Here is an 18,953-nt window from a genome sequence, read left to right on the forward strand (position 1 = left end):
TTATTTTATTAAATTTATTCCCAGTTATTTTATTCTTTTTTATGCTATTATAAGTGTAATTGATTTTCTAAATTTCACTTTTGGATTGTTCATTGCTAGTGTATAGAGATACAGTTGATTTTTGTCTGTTGATCTTGTATCCTGCAAACTTATTTGAATTTATTAGTTCTAATATCTTTTTAGTGAATACATTAGTATTTTCTATATATGACAGCATACCATCTGCAGCTTCCACCTCTGCAATCTGAATGCCTTTTATTTCATTTTCTTGTTTACTTACTTTGGCTAGAACGTACAATGTTGAGTTGGAGTGGTAAAAATAGACATCCTTATCTTGTTTCTTTTGGGGGGGGAACTTTCAGCCTTTCACCAGTAAGTAGGATGTTTGTTGTTCTGAATACCTTTTATTTCATTTTCTTGTTTACTCACCTTGGCTAGAACTTCTAGTACAATGTTGAGTTGGAGTGGTGAAAAGTAGACATCCTTATCTTGTTTCTCTTAGCGGGGAACCTTTCAGCGTTTCACCATTAAGTAGGATGTTAGGTATGGGTCTTTTGTATGCCCTTTATCAGGTTGAGAAAGTTCCCAATTATTCCTAATTTTTGAGTATTTTTGTTATGAAAAAGTGTTGGATTTTGTCAGATGTCTTTTCTCTTGACTATTGAGATGATCATATGGGTTTTGTCATTTATTCTACTGAGTGGTGTATTATATTTATTTATTTTCAGATGTTAAACCAACCTTGTATTCCTGGAATTTTTGTACCTAAATTCAGAAGGGATACTAGTCTGTAGTTTTCTTTCAATGTCTTTGTCTGGCTTTGGTATGGGGGTAATACTGGCCTCATAAAATGAGTGGGGAAGTGTTCTCTTCTGTTTTTGGAATAGATTTTGAAGGATTAGTATTAATTTTTAAATGTCTGACAGAACTTACCAGGATGCCATCTGGACTTGAGCCTTTCTTTCTTTCTTTTTTTTTTTCTTGATATGGAGTTTCGCTCTTGTTGCCCAGGCTGGAGTACAGTGGCGCAATCTCGGCTCACTGCTTCTGCCTCCCAGGTTCAAGTGATTCTCCTGCCTCAGCTTCCCAAGTAGCTGGGATTATAGGCATGCGCCCCTATGCATGGCTAATATTTTGTATTTTTTTTAGTAGAGATGGGGTTTCACCTTATTGGTCAGGCTGGTCTCAAACTCCTGACCTCAGAGGATCCACCTACCTTGGCCTCCCAAAGTGCTGGGATTACAGGCGTGAGCCACCACGCCTGGCCTGGGCCTGAGCTTTTCTTTGTGGGAAGTTTTTTAAATTATTAACGCAATCCTTTAACTTGTTAGGGGTCTGCTCAGATTTTCTTTCTTCTTGAGTCAAATTTGGTAGTTTATGTCATTTTAGGAAATTTGTGCATTTCATGTAAGTTAGCTAATTTTTTGGCATATAGTTGTTCATAGAATTCCTTTATAATTCTTTTTATTTCTATAAGCCTTTGTGATGATGTCTCTTCTTTTATTCTTGATTTTAGTAATTTTTTCCTAGTCTGTTAAAGGTTTATCAATTTTGTTTAACTTACCAATTTTTAAAATGGCTTCAACAATAATCATTTATTTGGCTTTCCTTTTAGGGTTGATTTTTTTATTCCAGGAGTCTCTGTGGTTGGTGGGTTTTCAATATGCTCCAGTCCCAGACTGCTAGAACAAGAGAGAATTATAGAATTGGCAGTGAAATATACAAACCACCCTCCTGCCCTCTGGGTTCACAATACGGTAAGCAAACTGCATGTTTAAACTCGATGATCTAGGAATCTCTGCCACCCACAAAATTTGTGTTAAGTTCATTCGATTCACCTAAGAAACCTGGGCTTGAATAAAAGGGTACATGCCCACAAAGAGCTTCTAAGAAAGGTCAAAGAAATTTTGATGCATTAAGTATGAGTCAGAGACTTTGGGACCTGGAAATATTTTCTGGGTCACCAAATGGTATTCAGTTGAATACTGCTTTAGAATTAAAATATTTTATATTTTAGACAAGTTCTAAAAAGTTGGCTCTTTGTGTCATATAAATGGTAAATCTATAAATCAGATTATTTTGTCTTAACCATCCTAAATAAAGGGAATTAAATTATTCTGTCATTTTTGGAGGGGAAACTATCTGATTACATAGTACTGCTTCTTCCCAGAGGTGAGCACAGCTAAATCCACGGTGCCATTGCCTCTCCGTTTCAGTGTCTGGAAAGCTCTTCACTTGGGATTCTGAGAGAGAATCCAATTTGACTGCTGTTAATAACTCTTACTTCACCACAGGGCTCAACACAATCCTAAAGAAGCTGCCTGTCATTACCTACTAGAACGCTGATAACAAAGAATGAGCTCAGAACAGATCAGTTACTTGTTGTCTTAGTTTTTGACCTTTCTATCCTTTTCACTTTTTGCCTTTTCTATCCTTTTCCTTTTCCTTTCACTTCCTCTTCTTTACAAGAGTGTCTTCTATATTTACCAACAACCTCTATCCCATCCCAGGCATTTTCTTACCTTCTTTACCAAAAACACATACCAGTACAAATATGGCTTCAAAAACAGCATTTTCCTGTTTCCTGGAAATCATTGAGAATCAACAAAGGAAAAAGAAAACAAAAACTCTATTTTCAGCAAAACTTGGAAACACACTCTAGTATATTTTTAAACGTTGCAGAGAATTTTGGGGTTTCTGTAGGAGCCACATGGAAATAAGTAAAGGAGAGAGGCCAAGAATAGCAAATTTCATAGAGCACCAACAAAAATACATGAGGGAATGGGGTGGGAGTTACAGCTTTTGTCTGCGAACGAGGGTATGGAAACACAGTTGAGTTTTGTGGCTGTAGAAGGCCCACCCAGACGCAGCAAGGTTCAGTTAGGAGAGAAAGCATGCAAAGAATCACACAGACAAACCATGTTTGTAGGAACTAATATGTCCTGTAGTAGCTGAAGAGAGCTTTTGTGTTGTGAAAACCAGCTAGCTTAGGATGCTCTCTGGCCCATCCCCCAATATGGGACCCTCTTGCAAACAGTCCAAAAAAAAGCTCAGTTCATTTCAATCGCACGAAAGAAATCAAATAAGACATGAGTAAATAGATGTACTGTGTTCGTAGATTGGAAAACTCAACATAGTAAAGAAGTCAGTTCTCCTTAAATTGATTTATAGATTTAACATAACACTAATCAGAATCTCAACAGGATTTTTTTTTTTTGAGACGGAGTCCCACTCTGTCGCCCAGGCTGGAGTGCAGTGGCCGGATCTCAGCTCACTGCAAGCTCCGCCTCCCAGGTTTACGCCATTCTCCTGCCTCAGCCTCCCTAGTAGCTGGGGCTACAGGCGCCCGCCACCTCATCCGGCTAGCTTTTTTTTGTATTTTTTAATAGAGACGGGGTTTCACCGTATTAGCCAGGATGGTTTCGATCTCCCGACCTCCTGATCCACCCGTCTCGGCCTCCCAAAGTGCTGGGATTACAGGCTTGAGCCACCGCGCCCGGCCAGGATTTTTTATAGATATGGACAAAGTGATTTTAAAATTTGTATGGAACAAAAAAGGACCTAGGATAGCTAAAACGATTTTGAAAAAGAATAATAAAGTGAGAAGAATCACATTAATCAAATAAGGCTAAGATAAAGCTACAGCATTCAAAACAGTATGGTATTGGTGAAAGGAGAGACACATCAAATAATGTAACAAAATAAAGAGCTCAGAAATAGGCTGACGTATATGGTCACTTAATTTTTGACAAAGGTGCTAGATTCAGTGGAAAAATTGAATGGCAAAAGGATAACCTTTTCAACAAATAGTTCAACAACAAAAAACCTTCAACCTAAATGTAAACCTCATGCTTTATATTCAGAATTAACTCAAAATGGGTTGTAGATCTAAATGTAAGACATGGTACTATAAAAGTTCTGGAAGAAAACAGGAGATATTTGGAACTTGAGAGTAGGTAAAATTCTTAAGCACAATACCAAAAGCAAGATCCATCAAAGAGAAGATTGATGAGAGGACATGGTCAAAATTAAAACTTTTTCTACAAAAGGCATTTAACACAATTTAAAACCAAGCTACGGACTGGGAGAAAATATTTACAAATCAGATATCTAACAAAGGGCTTGAATTTAGAATATATAAAGAAATCTCAAAAGTCAACAAAAAGAAAACAAGCAACAATGATTTTTTTAAATGGACAAAGGATTGAATAGACATTTCACTAAAAAAGGATATGAGGATGGCAAATAAGCAGTGAAAGGTATTCAAACATCATTAACCCTGAGGGAAATGTAAATTAAAACTATATGTGGTGGGATACCACTACAGATCTAGCCCAGTGTCTAAAATTTAAAATATTGACAATACCAAGTGCTGACAAGGATGCGGAGCAACTGAAATTCTCATATATTGCTTATATTGCTAGTGGGAATGCAAAATAGTGCAGCCAGTCTGGAAAGCATTTTAGCAGTTTTGTGTAAAGTTAAACATACACTTAACATATGATCCAGCATTACCACTTCTGAGTGTCTTAGAGAAGTGAAGGCTGTGTTTATATGAAAGCATAGCATGACTATTTATAGCAGTTCTACTCATAATTATTTAAAACTTTTAGAAACAACCCAAATGTCCCTCAGCAGGTGAATGGATAACCTGTGATATATTCATACAAGGGACTATTAAAGAGATGAATTATTGATGCACACAACAATGTGGGCGAATCTCAGAGGCATTCTGTTGAATGCAAGGAGGCAGTCCCAAAAGGTTACATACTGTAAAATCCCGTTTTTGTCATATTCTGGAAGACATAGATATAATGATGGGAAACAAATCAGTGGTTGACTGGGGTTGAGATGACTGTAAAAGTAGGATCAATAGCACGGGAATATTTTCAGGGGGTGATAGAACTAGTATATGTTTTGATTTTGATGGTTGTTACCCAGATCTGTATGTGTGTTAAAATTCATAGAACCGTATACCAAAAGAAAAAGATTTCTGTTAAGGAAATTTTTAAAATAATTTTTAAAAAATGTGCAGGAGCAACACAATATATTCTTGTGGTTTACACATCAAGTTATGTCTGTCCAGGATAACCCCCAGATGCCTGTGTAGGCATTTCCATTGTAAATGTGTCCTGTCACATTTTCACCCTGCAACCTTCTGAGTCTCTCTGTCAGTGTGGCCTCAGCTGTCTCATTCTTTTTTGGATTCTCTGTGGATTTTCCATTCATTACTGGCTCTAGGCTGCTCCTAGAGGTGCTAAAATATGCTGCTGGGGTGAGAGCAGCGAGGTGTCCGCATGCCCCTTGCTCAGAGTTGAAATAAGCATAGCCATGCCAGCTCCTAGTGCCATGAACATCTCCCCATCCTCCCTGTTATCCTTAGCTTCTCAGGCAACTTGGTCTGGTCCCGGTCCACAGCTTCCTGCTTGATTTCATGCCTCATTGGCATTTCAGTGAAGGAACTTATTCTTACAGGCTGTGGAAAATCTCAAAGTGATATTGCTTGAATGCACATCCTAATTCTAGTGCCTGCTCTACTCTACCCAGTGGGAGTTGCAGACAGCCTTTATGAAGTCAGATTTTTCTTGGAACCATTTTCAGGTGGCTATTTTCCTCCTGAGGATTTGTCTTATTAAGCCATTATAGTGGACAATGGAGGCGCGTGAGTGTCTGGGTGGCAGCAGGCTGCACCGTTGAGACATGGAATGAAGTGCCATAAACGTCTTCCTTTATTTTATCTGCTTTGGCTCAAGCTCTTGGCAGAGTAAAGGGTTCTAGACAACTATTGTGTGCTTAGCTCCAGTTGCTGTGGAAAGGTTGTTTATTTCACAAGTAGAAAATCTATACCAAAATTAGATACATTGCTGTGTAATTGAAAGTAATGTCCTTTTACTCACTTACATATTACAGTGTACAGTACTTTGAGTCTTGTGTTCATGTTACCCTCACAGTTTTTATTAATCAACAAAAAGACAAAGGTGGCTTTTAATTCTTCCCAGGTGCTACCAAATCAGAAGACAGACCTCCCGAAGATTATTTTGTGTCAAGGATAAGACAGGCTTCTTGAGTATTATCTTCCCCTGGGGCACATTTTCTTGCCAACTTTAGAGTTGAAAATACTCTGGTTTCTAAAACCAATAACCTAGAGGCTTTCTTTTTTGTCATTACTAAGCATGCCAGAGATGGCCATTGGAGAAAATTATTTCAGTCTCTTTCACTCTGATTCTTATAGATAAAGAGAGAACTGCACAGGCAAGCAAGAGAGGGAGGGAAGGAGGATATAGGAGATGAAATTCATTGTCATCATTAGGCAGAGCCTCTTGCATCTTAAATTCTATTTTTGAGACTTAAAAGAATATTTTAAAGCACTTTGGTAGCCACTGTGGCAATTCCTAGATTTTAGTTATTCCTAACTGAATGTTCCCTTGCTGCTAATTTCTTTTGTCAAAAATGAAAACCCACTTATCACCATTCATGTAAAAATCTCCCACATATTTAAAATAGTTAAGTTCAGACATTTTTCCCCGAGAGAAAGGGTATCCATTCATTTAACAGTTCTTTACCAAAAAAGACATGTTTTTGTGAATTCAAATAATTTTCATTTTTCTTAGATATTCTCTAAATTTAACTCATCTTTAACTTGCAGAGCCCAAATGAAATTCATGTCCAGAAGTACTTACTGCTCACCTGACATACAAGGTGCCAAGCTGTGAATGCTAAGGGTTTGGTTCTCAAAAAGCATGTGAGGTGTTATTACTTCTTAGGAGGGCATTCATTTAGTTGATTTATGCCAGGAACATGTAATGGGAGAAATCTACACCCTTAATATAAGTTTCTTTATTCCTGGAATCTGTTTTTTAGTGACAGAGAAGCAGGAAGCTGGTATCGCCAGCACTTTTTCTTTTGTGACAGCTGCAACGACCAAAATTCCTTCTTAGAGCCGGATACTAGCGAGTTCCCCCTACTGTGAGTCAGTCCATGTTCAGACCAACCCTGTGAGATGGGCAGTGCAGGTGCTGGCACTCGTTTTTCAGGAGTGGCAGCAGAGGCTCAGAATTTAAGGGACTTGCTGGATTTCATAGGGGCCATGATTAAAATTCAGCCTTTTGACTCCTAGATCAGTGGTTTTTTTCCAAACAAGGGGTTACCAACTCTGTCAGATCCAATGCCCTTTTCTAGAACTGTCCTGAAATGAAAATCATAGTTAATGTAATGTACCCATAGTTTTTTTAATAACATAATTCTCTAACTGTAATACAAAGGAGAAATAAACGAAAGTGATGCATAATCAAAGAATATGTATTTTAAAATACAAATGGTTAGGCAGATCTAACTTGAAGATAGAATGAAGTAATCAGATGCCATTCCTAAACATAGAATTACCATGAATACACTGTCTACAGATGCAGATGATAAAGATGTGTTGTGTGGGTGACACGTGTCACTAACTGGAATGTGATTTTCCAGAACAGTGAACATGCTTGGTCAAGTTCTGAACACAACAAAGTGCAATCTACATTGTGGCTACTGAGTTTATTTGTAAAATGAGCTAGGGTCTAGTCTTAGATCATTATAAACCAGTTTTCACCTATAAGAACGTCTTTTGGGCCATTCACAAGTCATTGTGCAGGACAGTCTTGTGCATTGTAGATAATGGTGTGCTGGCAAACCAGCTGTCTGAATTTATCTGAGTTGTATCATTTGCTGATTTCTGTGCTGTAAGTACTCCTATAATGGCTGATTTCAAACTACCAGTAGAAACTTTCTTACAAAATTCCTGTAGAATTGACCGCCAGCTTAGTAGGAGCCAGCTCTGGGAAACCATGAATTTTGTAGGATCTCTAGCGTCTCTGGCCCTGCCCTCTAAATGCCAGTTGGATTCCCCAAATCATTGTGACAATAAAAAATGTCATCGCAAGTTTCCCAAACATGTTCATCAGAAGCAGTAGCATCCCCACTGAGAAAAACAGTACATTCAACTCTGATGGTATTACAGGCATAAGTGACCTCACCAAATAGTAGGTGCTTTATCTAGATAGGTCTATGTGATACTCCCTGGTACGAAGCCTCTGGCTGCCTGTTCTTGTTTCTCTAGGGAGAAGGGAACAGCACAGAACAGTATTGCAGGGCTGGTCTAAGCCTGTAGAGCTGGTCTGGCTTTGCCTTACTGAGGATCAAGAGGGAGCACCAGTACTTACACTTTTCAGCCTTGATGAACCCAGGGTAGACAGTCTAGTGACATTTGCCACATCCTGTTTCTCAGCTTTGGTTAGAACACAGAAACACAACTCAGATAAAGGAGACCCATGCTTCAGAGCTGTCCCCTGCCTTTGAGTCCATTGCCTCTTTCCTCAGTCCAGTTCCTCGCCTAAGAAGTTAACAAATGGTAAAATCACTGAAGCACATCTCCTTTTCTCAGTGTTGGAATGGCTGTTCATTATGGATTATGAAGGTGGATTAGCCTATGGCCTATAAAATGAGCAAGTGGAATTAATTCACAGGGCCTCGGGAAAATTGGGAGCAAGCTATAAAAATAGTCCTAAACACTGATAATACGGGAGATAGACCCAGTCTTATTAAAGTAGAACCTTTGGTTTAAGACCTGTGCTACAAAAGACTAAAAGATCTTTTCTTTCCTGCCTTAGTGTACACTTGACTCAGAAGTGGCTGTGAGAGTGGGTGGAGAGTTCTTCTTTGACCCTCAGCCTGCGGATGCCTCTAGAAACCTCGTGTTGATTGCAGGAGGAGTCGGAATTAACCCTCTGCTTTCCATCCTGCGGCATGCAGCAGATCTCCTCAGAGAGCAGGCAAACAAAAGAAGTGGATATGAGATAGGAACAATAAAACTATTCTACAGTGCAAAAAATACCAGCGAACTCCTGTTTAAGGTAAAGGAGATATAGCTTGTGTAAGCAAACTTGTGTAGTGGTATTAATTGTTCATGAAAGTTTTTTCTCTAGGTTCTGTTTTCTCTGCAAAGGTTCAAACAAAAGGCTTGGCAAGGTTTAATCATGCTCAAATGAGAACTAACCAACACATCTTACCCAAGACAAGTAAAACTGCTAATGTTGAGTGGGCCACCAGTTAAGTGACAGGAAAGGGTAGGTTTTGGTTGGGTGGAATCTGGAGGTTAGATGAACAGAAAAGTCACAAGGGTCCTGAGATTCCAGTCAAGAGACCTACAGTGTACTGGTGTATCATAGGGGTAGGTAAGACTTAGGCAGTTTGGACCCAGCTGGGTAAATGAAACCCCCGTCAGTTGCATCTGTTTAAACTAAGTGCATTTGATGAAGAAAGCTTTCACTGGGGATTGCTTTGCAGCTGCAGGAATGAACAAAAGAACAGAAACAGTTAAAGACACAACTGTGGTCAGTGAAACTGCTGCTTAATTGCCAATGCTTGAGAAAAAGGAAAAAGAAAAAACTCCCGGAGAGTTGGTAATATGCTTGTTAGCATATTCAGATTTCAATTAAAGCCAAATAGCCCTCTGTAGTCTGAATGCTCTGGCCTGCTAGGCTGCAAACAATATCTCTCTAAGTAGAGAGCAAGAGCGGCAGACGTGTGCAGAATGGGAGTCGAGGTTCAGCGTCAGTGGTTGTGCACATCTATTTTGATTTTTAAAAATTGTAGTGTGACCAAATATGTTTGACATTCCAGAAAAATATCCTTGATTTAGTAAATGAATTTCCTGAGAAGATTGCATGCAGTTTGCATGTTACAAAACAGACTACACAAATCAGTGCAGAACTCAAGCCGTACATCACGGGTGAGTCCCCTAAAGATATTTTGACTATCTCCATGCAGTTATTTGATGGACACACCAGTTGGTTGAGCGTAGATGCTTTATTGTTGAAAGTTGCTGGCTGGGAATGTCACTATCTGGGGAACTGGGGTGATTCCTCATGGAAAAATAGATATTTAGTTGGGTTTACTCATTATATACAGGTTTCCTATTGCCTGTGTTAAAAGTGTACTTTTCACACTTTTTAAGGGGCCTTTACATCATCACTGTAGTATACTTACAAATAATTTATATTCCAGATTTGGCTGAATTGATTCCATTTGCCATTAATGGTCATTTAAACAACTCATAATTTCCTATGAAAGGATTTTTATAAAACAATTACTTCCTTTGCTGAAGGCAGTTTGTATCTCCATCAAAGACCACCAGTAAGGTAGCTGGCCCTTTCTGCAGAGTGCGTTACGATGAGCGTCCCACTTTGCTTGCTTAGGTTTAGGAAGCCTGGAGATGCACTCTGCTTGGGTCTGGCCCCAGAGGCCAACAGGAGCCGTCCTATCAATGTCTTGAGAAGACTAGACTCACTGAGCTTGCAAATAAACACTGTAGCTGAATTGTGGTTAGTCCTTCCTCATTTGCTGATACAACCATGTCTGGCTTAATTTGGTGTTTATTCTGGTCTTTGGTAGAAGGAAGAATAACGGAGAAGGAGATAAGAGATCATATTTCAAAAGAGACTTTGTTCTATATTTGTGGCCCACCTCCAATGACAGACTTTTTCTCCAAGCAACTGGAAAACCACCATGTATCCAAAGAACACATTTGCTTTGAGAAGTGGTGGTAGGAGGCAGACACAGAAAAGATAAAGAGGTGAGATCTACTCAGGAGATCTCCTGTCCTTTGTGGCATGATTAATTTTTTTTTATCTCTACTTAAGTTGTCTTACTTTTTAAGGCTGTAAACGTATTGACCAGCTGGATAAAAGCCAGCTGGCAGACGTAAATGATAAACTTTTTGCAAAGACCTCAGTGATCAAACTGTTTTTTACTACACTGATTTTCTTTTATTAACAACGATTTAATTGTCTCATGATGTACCATGATTGGTCAATATAGATTTTTCTTTTGTCTTTAGGCAAAAAAAAAATATATATATATACTTATGTCTAATCATGGGAACATGTGATTTTGAGTGTAAAATGTGGGCTAGCTTTAAATTATTTGACAACCATCTATATATCTTATGTTTAATAAAATTATAATTTAAGTACAATCTTATTTTACTTTGAAAATTCTTTTTAATGCCTTTGTTTACTGTACTATGGCCTACAGTCTTATTTGGTACATCAAAGTTAAGTTTGGACATGGAAAATTGTTAGGAAAACTGCTTTAGGGAGTTAAATATCTAGCATATTTGCTTTTTTGTTAATGAATATCGTAAGTGTGTATCCTAATTGTTAGTTTCTTCTTAAATGAAACCCTTTCTGTGTCTTGGCTGTCTGCCTTAATGCTGTAGGAGGCAGCGTCTTGCTTGGGACAAAGGCATTGGTGGTGTGTTCCATGTTGAATCTGCCTTCAGTGCCTGGGCTGGCTGGCTATGGAAATGTACTTAGCATTGATTAGGGGGTAGAGAGCTGTTTCTAAATCCTGCTTTTTTACTTTTATTTCACTCATTTGCCAGAGTTGTTCTTGGTACCAGCAGCTCCTTAACATATAGTTGTTGAATGACTGAAAGAAAGCAACTGATGTTTTAACTCCTTGCTAAGTCTGAGATTGGGAGGCAGTCCCCTAGAGTGGATACAGAGAATGGTGGAGCCTCATCCCAAAGCTGCTCTCATGAAACTGCTAGAAAGCAGATTGTAGTTCTTTGTTTAGATTTTTAAAAATCCAAAAGAAGTCCTGACTGAGGCCAGGCCATTCCTTTTATGACAAGTAGTCCTGGGCCCAAGGTTGCCTGCATAGAGATTACAGGAGGGTGAAGGGAGCCTGGGAAGAAGGACAGATGAGTGCTGGAGACCTAGGAGCTCCAGGTGAGATTCTGTTCTGGAGCTGATGAGAGCAGACAGGTTACCCTTTCTTATCTTTGTTATTGCAGGCCTCCCAGGGACTTCTGGGCTTGAACTCATATGATTCATGGGACCTGAAGATGACTCTAGCTTCTGCCCAGTTTTGAGTTTTGTCAAGTTTTAAGCAGAGATCATTTGTCAACCATTTTGATCCCAGATTTGAATTTGGGGAGGGAGGAGCCTTTGACCTGATGGGAATATCATAATCCATTCAAGGAAATGGTCATTGATACCTCAGAGGTGAAGGAAATATGCGAAGCTCTGGGCCACTACAAGGAGCCCTGACTTATCAGTTGGCCCCAAAGTGCCCAGGCTGAGGACATAGGAGCATGATGAGATGCAAGGATGTGGGATTATCAAGGGGCACTTCTACCCACTGGTGAAGGCAGTCGGCGGGGGAGGACACCTAAAGGTATGGGGAAAGTACGTAACCCAGGCCTCTCTGCGTCAGGAGTGGAGGTGCAAGGTGAGCATCTCCAGTGCAGCATGGAATGGGAGGATTGGGAGGTGTTGCCTGCTGCCTCTGTTTGACCAGCACCACGCTGGCTGTGTGCCTGCTATTGTCAGAGAGCAAGGGTCACCTGTCCTGGAGATCCCAGCTCTGCCTGCCACCCTGTCGCTGACTCAGTATTGGCAGAATTGCTGAGATGGGCCTTTGCCTGGAGTGTTCATCCTTTCAGTGCTGTCATTTTGGTGCTAAGCACTGAACAACATTTTCTGGTCTGGCGGAGAATGTCCTCTTGCTCTTGCCTGCCAGGCCTGTCCTGATCTTTTTGGTACTTAAATTGAGCTAACTTCAGCCAGAGTGACTTGGAATTCATAGTGCAGTGGCTCAGAGTATAGGCTCGAAAGCCCTTGAGCCAGATTGCCTAGGTTCACATCTCACCTATACTACTTACTAGGTAGCCTTGAGCAAGTCACTTAACTGCTGTATGCCTCATTTAAAATTACACACTTAAAACTGCATGTAAAAGGGAGATGGTACTGCTACCTACCTACTACCTGATAGGGCTGTTACGGGGATTGAAGGTGATCGTACATGTAAAGTGCTTAGCAAAACACTGCATGAGTGTATTGTCATTATTAATTTGCTATTCCTTGTCCTATTCAGAAAGGATTTCAAGAGGCTAGATGCCTGAGATGTGGTCTAACTTGAAACCTTCATGTGGGTGTGCGTCTGTCTTGTTGATTGCTGTGCCAGGCACAAAATAGGTACTTCATCAATATTTGTTTCATGGGTGAAAGGGCCTGCTCAGAGTTGATGAGCTGGATTAAAGTGACTTCTTAAGGATCCTCTGGCTCTATGAGTTTGAAAAAATGTTTCTTCTTTTGATGTGAGACCCTTTCACAGCCTACTCAAGAGACTAGGTTAATCTGATATTTGTATCTTTCTCAAATTTTATTTATAGTTTTTCAAACATACGACAAAGTAGAGATAGTAAAATGACTTCTCGTGCATCCATCACCCGGCTTCCATGACTAGCAGCATTCTGTTTTTGTCAGCGCTCAGCTTCTTTGTGGCGGTGTTCTGAAGCTGGTGTATTTTCAAGCAAAGCCTAGCAATTATATCGTGTCACCTGTAAATTCTTCAGTATATATTTCTAACAGATACATCACCTCAGCACAACCACAATGCTATCATCATACCTAACACAAGTGACAATGATTCCTTAATACCCTCGAAGACCCTTCTGGGTTGTTTCCTCATGGCCTCAAAAGTCTGAATATTGCATTAGGTTAATGTCTTTTACGTTTATTTTAATTAATGGCACACTCCTTACACTCCTACACATACACATGGACACTTTTTTTCCCCATGATTCATTTGTTAAACTGCCTTATTTGTTCTGTAGGCTTTCCCACATTTTGAACCTGGCCTGCTGTATCCTCAGGGTGTTGCTTGATCCTCTCTCCTCTGTATTTCATGTAAACTGATAATTATATCTAGAACTTGTTTATATTCAGATTCAAGATTTTTTTTGCAAGCCTACATTATAAAGTGGTGTGCTTCCTATGGCATCACACGGGGCATATAATGTCTGTCCCACTTTTAATGCTGTTAAGATGGATCAGTGGTTTCAGCATTTGTCAGCCTGAATCATCCAATATAATGGTCTTCATCAAACTTTCACCTAATTGTTTTAGCAGCCATTGATCATTGCCAATAGCTATTTTTTCATTAAGGGTTAATTATCCATTTCTCTTATTCTTTCTGCATATATTGTCTGTGATTGCTCCATATAGAACTTTCCCTCATCAGCTTTGATTCCCCTGAAATGAGTCTGTAAAGAAAAGGCAGGATTGATGCTTGATTTATTTCCTTTTATTTATCAGTTAGCATACTATGTGTTGGTGCCTTAGCAATCTTTAGATGACCAGTGAGATTATTTAAAGTATCATTATGAACTCATGGCTTTTTATACATTTGATTGTTTTCGTCCATTACAGTCAATTTGTTGATCTTCAGCTTGTTTTAGGTCGTCCCTGTTGTGTCAGTGGTTCCCATTCAGTCATGGTGGTTGATGAGGTTCGGGGCTCTTAACATGTGCAAAAAGTTCTCTAATAAACAGGTAGGAGGAAAAGGAGATGAGTGTGGTGTTAAGAAGCCTCATGAAGAAAGTGTTTCATAGAGGATGGATTGGCTAGCTGTGTCATGCTGCTGATAGGACAGGAAAGACGAGGTCTGATGAGTGATCATTGAGTGGCCATTGATTTGGCAACTGGATGGTCATTGGTGATCTTGATAAGATGGATAGTGGGAGTGAAAACAGTGAAATAGGTTTAGGAGCAATTCAGAGGAAATCAATTATAATGAATATAGATAAATTTTTAAAGAGAAGAAAAAGATGGAATGGTAGCTGGAAAGGGAAGTGGGGTCAAGAGAACATTTATTGTACTCATTGGGTTGTTTTACTTTTTAAACTTTTTGTTTTGAAGTAATTTTAGATTTACAGAAGAGTTGCAAAGACAGGGTTCCTCTGTATCCTTCATCCAGCTTCCCCAAATGTTTAACGCAGCTGTGGTATATTTATCAAAACTAGGAAATGAACAGTACAGCCAAGTTGGTACAGTACTATTAACTAAAGCACAGTTTTTGTTTTTTTGTTTTTTTTTCAAGATGAGTGAAATGACAGCCTGATTATATGAAAAACCATGACAGAATCATTCAGTGGAACTCAGGGAAGTGACACCTTTTTCTAGAGGATGATGTATTAACTGTCATTTATTGAGCATCTGCTATGTGCAGTCACTGAGCTAGACATTGAAGATAGGAAAGTATAAGACAAAGGTTATCTTAGGAGCAAGTTAAATACTTTGGGAAACCACTTATTTTTTTTTTAGTGAGTCTGAGAGTGATGGAAGGTGTCTTCTGAAAATAACTGAGTTACACATTGAAAACATTTCGACAAAATTGAAAGTGGAAATGCTCTGGGGGAAAATGTTTTTTTGCATCTATCACTGTTTGAAAGAGAAACTATAGCAAATGGATGACTGGGTGAGTCACTGGAATGATGGATCCTAGGGTCCCAGGGGTAGGGGAGTGGGAAAGGTTGCACCCATGCTCTGGGGGGTAGGAGGATTGTTATACTGGACTCACAGCACAGACACATGCGTGCTTGCAGTGCTTGTCAAATGATCCAAGGGCGTGTCTCTCTTATTTTTTTTTTTCTGTCTGAATGGAAAACAGCAATTTCCTCCATTCCTGGTTATTGCAGATGATCTGATAATTTAACCTGAGAGCTGTTATTTCATTTTATTTTATTTTAAAACTCAAAAGAAGTATACTGTTCTCATCTTAAACAGCAAGATGTCTGGCCCTTAATATTATTCTTTCTTAACATACAATAAGCTAGCAGTGTGGTGATGACATGTAGATACCTCCTAATGTGCCATAAAGTTAAGGCATGCATTTTAAAATGTTTTGTGCCCAGGAATCCAAACTTTTATAGTTGTTGAGCAGCCATCTTCATCTGGTCTGTTCTGAATTCTTAAAACCTGCATGAGCTGATCAGTCTAACCTGGCCCCTTCCAGCTCATCCCCATGTCCTATTTTGCTATATTTGAGCTTAACAAGATTTTGTCTCTTCCTTTTTAAAAATTACCTAATAAATATGACCAAAAATTGTTAAATAATTTTTTATTAATTACCTAATAAATGTGACCACAAATATTAAATAAAACTATACAGATTAAAATGCTGAAGTTCTCTTCTCCCCTGTCCTATTCCCTCGCCTAGAAGGAACCTCTGTATAAAAAACTTGCTGGGTATCCTTTTAGAGATTTTATGGTATATTAACCTTGTATACATATACAACTATGTGTGCATATACAACTATGTATCTCATTCTTTTAACACACTTCAAATTTTTGGTATATACCATAATATACTTAACCATATCTCCATGATGGACATTTAAATTGTTTGGAGTTTTTGGCCATTACAAGCAATATTGCAGTAAACCTGTTTGTATAATTTTTATGCACATACTCCTGTAGAATTACTAGAAGTGCCATTTCTGAATAAAAAATTGACTAGTATTGGCAAGTTACCTTATAAATGCCTAATCAGTTTATGTTCTAACAGGGTATGAAAGTGCCCATTTCTGGCCAACATTAGATACCCTCGGTCTCATACTTAAGTATTTTTTCCCCTAATCAGTTAGATGAAAAGTGATTTTTTAAACAATTTTCTGATTGCTCCATAGCATTTTTTTTCCCTAAGGTATTTTAGCCATCCTTATTTCTTCTTTTCAGAATGGTATATTTCTGTTGTATATCCATTTTGATATCTTACTGATTTATAACGCTTTATAAAAACAGAATGAGTGCTAATCCTTTGTTATGTGTATTACAAATATATATATTTTTTCCAGTCTGTTACCAGTTCCTGAATTCTGTTTGATGTAACTTACAACAGAGTTTTAAAGTTATATATCATCATATATGTTGGTCTTTTCCTTCAGCTTTTATGGATATATTTTCTTCTGATACTTCTATAGAGTAAAACTCCAATTAGGCCTGTCTTAGAAACTATAGGAGCCCAGAGAAAAGAAACAAAAAATGAGGCAGATTGGTTGACTGTGTGGGGTGGTGGGAGGAACATGGCACCAGGCTTCAAGAGACCTAAATCATGCCCATTCTACAACTTGTTTCCTGTGTGACTCATTCCACCTCTCTCTGAAACCTGCTTTCCTTGTCTGTCGCTGTTGGTAGGCCTATGCAGTTTAAAATTTCTTTCTGTAATTTCATGATAGAAAAATGGGCCTTAGAGATCAAGGTTGACTATACTGAGAGATTGTCTAAGGAGTATCTTAACTGTCTTCAAATATTTTATTGATTCTTGGAATGACTATTGTTTGTATCTCTGGGGTTGACAGAATAAGAAGACATTGTCTTGTACTGAAGCAAGGGAAAAGTTTGGTTTGATACAGAGGACTTTTGGACTATACTGCTGATTAAATTCTGGAGTCAGGGCTCAAGAGAAATAGTGGAATTACCATTAGTAAGAAATAAAACTGCTATTTGCCCATTGGGGCTTAAAGTGTACTTGACTGAGACAGGGACTGGATTGATAGTTCCCCGGGTTCATAAAAAGGAAGTGTTTTAGACAGTTATTAGGCATTTTGTGGATCGAGAAACTGGTAAGTTTGCTAGTTGTTCTTGTGAGTCTCTTGTTTTTTTTCATTGAACAATCAACAAGATAGGAGGTACCCAGGACTGAAGGTTCATGAAATCAGAGGTCCATTATAGGAAGCATTTTAATGCTCACCCTAATAAGTGAAATGTATTTCTTACTATCTTTAAGCCTTTATATTATTTAGAGGCCACAGAAAAATCCAAATCCAAATTGAACTTAATGACTAGTGAGCAACACATTTAAATACACAAGTGTAAGTTTTACTGCCAGTCAGCAACATGGGATCATGTTTTAAAACTGTCTCTGGATGAATGAGTATCTTTACTCTTTCAAGACCCAGTCCTTGCAGTTGACAACCAGGGTGGTTCTCCACCAATTCCTGGCTCAGGGCTTTGCTGGAATTGCCAGCATTACCATTAGGAATCATTTGGGGCTGGGTACGCGGGCTCATGCCTGTAATCTCAGCACTTTGGGAGGCTGCGGTGGGCAGATCACCTGAGGTTGGAAGTTTGAGACCAGCCTGACCAACATAAAGAAACCTTGTCTTTACTAATAATACAAAAATTAGCCGGGTGTGGTGGCGCATGCCTGTAATCCCAGCTACGTGGGAGGCTGAGGCAGGAGAATCGCTTGAACCTGGGAGGTGGAGGTTGCAGTGAGCTGAGATCATGCCATTGCACTCCAGCCAGAGAGCGAGACTCCGTCTCAAAAAAAAAAAAAAAATTTGGGGGCAGAATTCCTACTCTGCTCATCAGACCCAAAACAGATGGTTCCCTTTGTACTCCCACATGCATACCGTGGCACCTCCCCAACAGCTGCTGCTTTCCGTTGCCACACAACTCCCTTCCTCTCTCACTCCCAAAAAGACGTAGTTCTTTGGGTCTCTTTAAAAATTATTATTATGTATTTTTTCGAGATGGGATCTTGTTCTGTCACCCAGGCTGGAGTGCAGTTTCATGATCTCAGCTCACTGCAACTTCCATCTCCCAGGTTCAAGTGATTCTCCTGCCTCAGCGTCCCAAGTGGCTAGGATTACAGGCACATGCCACCACACCTAATTTTTGTATTCTTAGTAGAGATGGGGTTTCACCATGTTGGCCAGGCTGGTCTTGAACTCTTGACCTTGTGATCCTCCTACCTTGGCCTCCCAAAGTGCTGGGATTACAGGCGTGAGCCCCCGTGCCTGGTCTCTTTGGGTCTTAAGAAAGGTATAAAGACTTCACTTTTAGTGACTTTGTCTGATGTTGAATGTGTCAAACTCTGAAAACTAATCCATGCAAGAGGTTCTGGAAAAGTTCCAGGCAATATCACTGGAGTATTTATTACTTTGAGGAAATGCCTTTGATAAGGACATGGTTGGTAGCTTCAATACCTCCCTCATTCCCCAATCATTTGCAAAATCCAGTCAGTTTTGCTTCTGAGTAACTCTGAAATCTGTCCCCTTCTTTGCTAAGATGCAAGCCAGCAGCCCCCCCACCTGGACTAAAGCGCTGGCCTCTGCATCATCTTTG

General features: G+C 39.3%; 1 protein-coding gene across 3 annotated transcripts in view; it reads left to right on the forward strand.

Annotated features, from left to right (window-relative positions):
- The window catches only part of OXNAD1 (oxidoreductase NAD-binding domain containing 1), a 75,724-nt gene that overhangs the window by 31,417 nt on the left and 25,354 nt on the right, over window positions 1–18,953 (forward strand). For 2 of the 3 annotated variants that reach the window (XM_011933711.1, XM_011933709.1), the window contains exons 6-9: window positions 1,616–1,757; window positions 8,646–8,888; window positions 9,658–9,766; window positions 10,429–10,609. In XM_011933711.1, the coding sequence (XP_011789101.1) occupies window positions 1,616–1,757; window positions 8,646–8,888; window positions 9,658–9,766; window positions 10,429–10,583 (649 nt within the window). In that variant the 3' untranslated portion in view covers window positions 10,584–10,609. Of the gene's footprint in view, window positions 1–1,615; window positions 1,758–8,645; window positions 8,889–9,657; window positions 9,767–10,428; window positions 13,096–18,953 lie in introns of those variants that run through there. The other variant, XM_011933710.1, reaches the window with a different exon arrangement.

This window comes from Colobus angolensis, unplaced genomic scaffold (genome assembly GCF_000951035.1).
Source record: "Colobus angolensis palliatus isolate OR3802 unplaced genomic scaffold, Cang.pa_1.0 Scaffold129, whole genome shotgun sequence".
In the NCBI taxonomy this organism is placed as follows: domain Eukaryota; kingdom Metazoa; phylum Chordata; class Mammalia; order Primates; family Cercopithecidae; genus Colobus; species Colobus angolensis.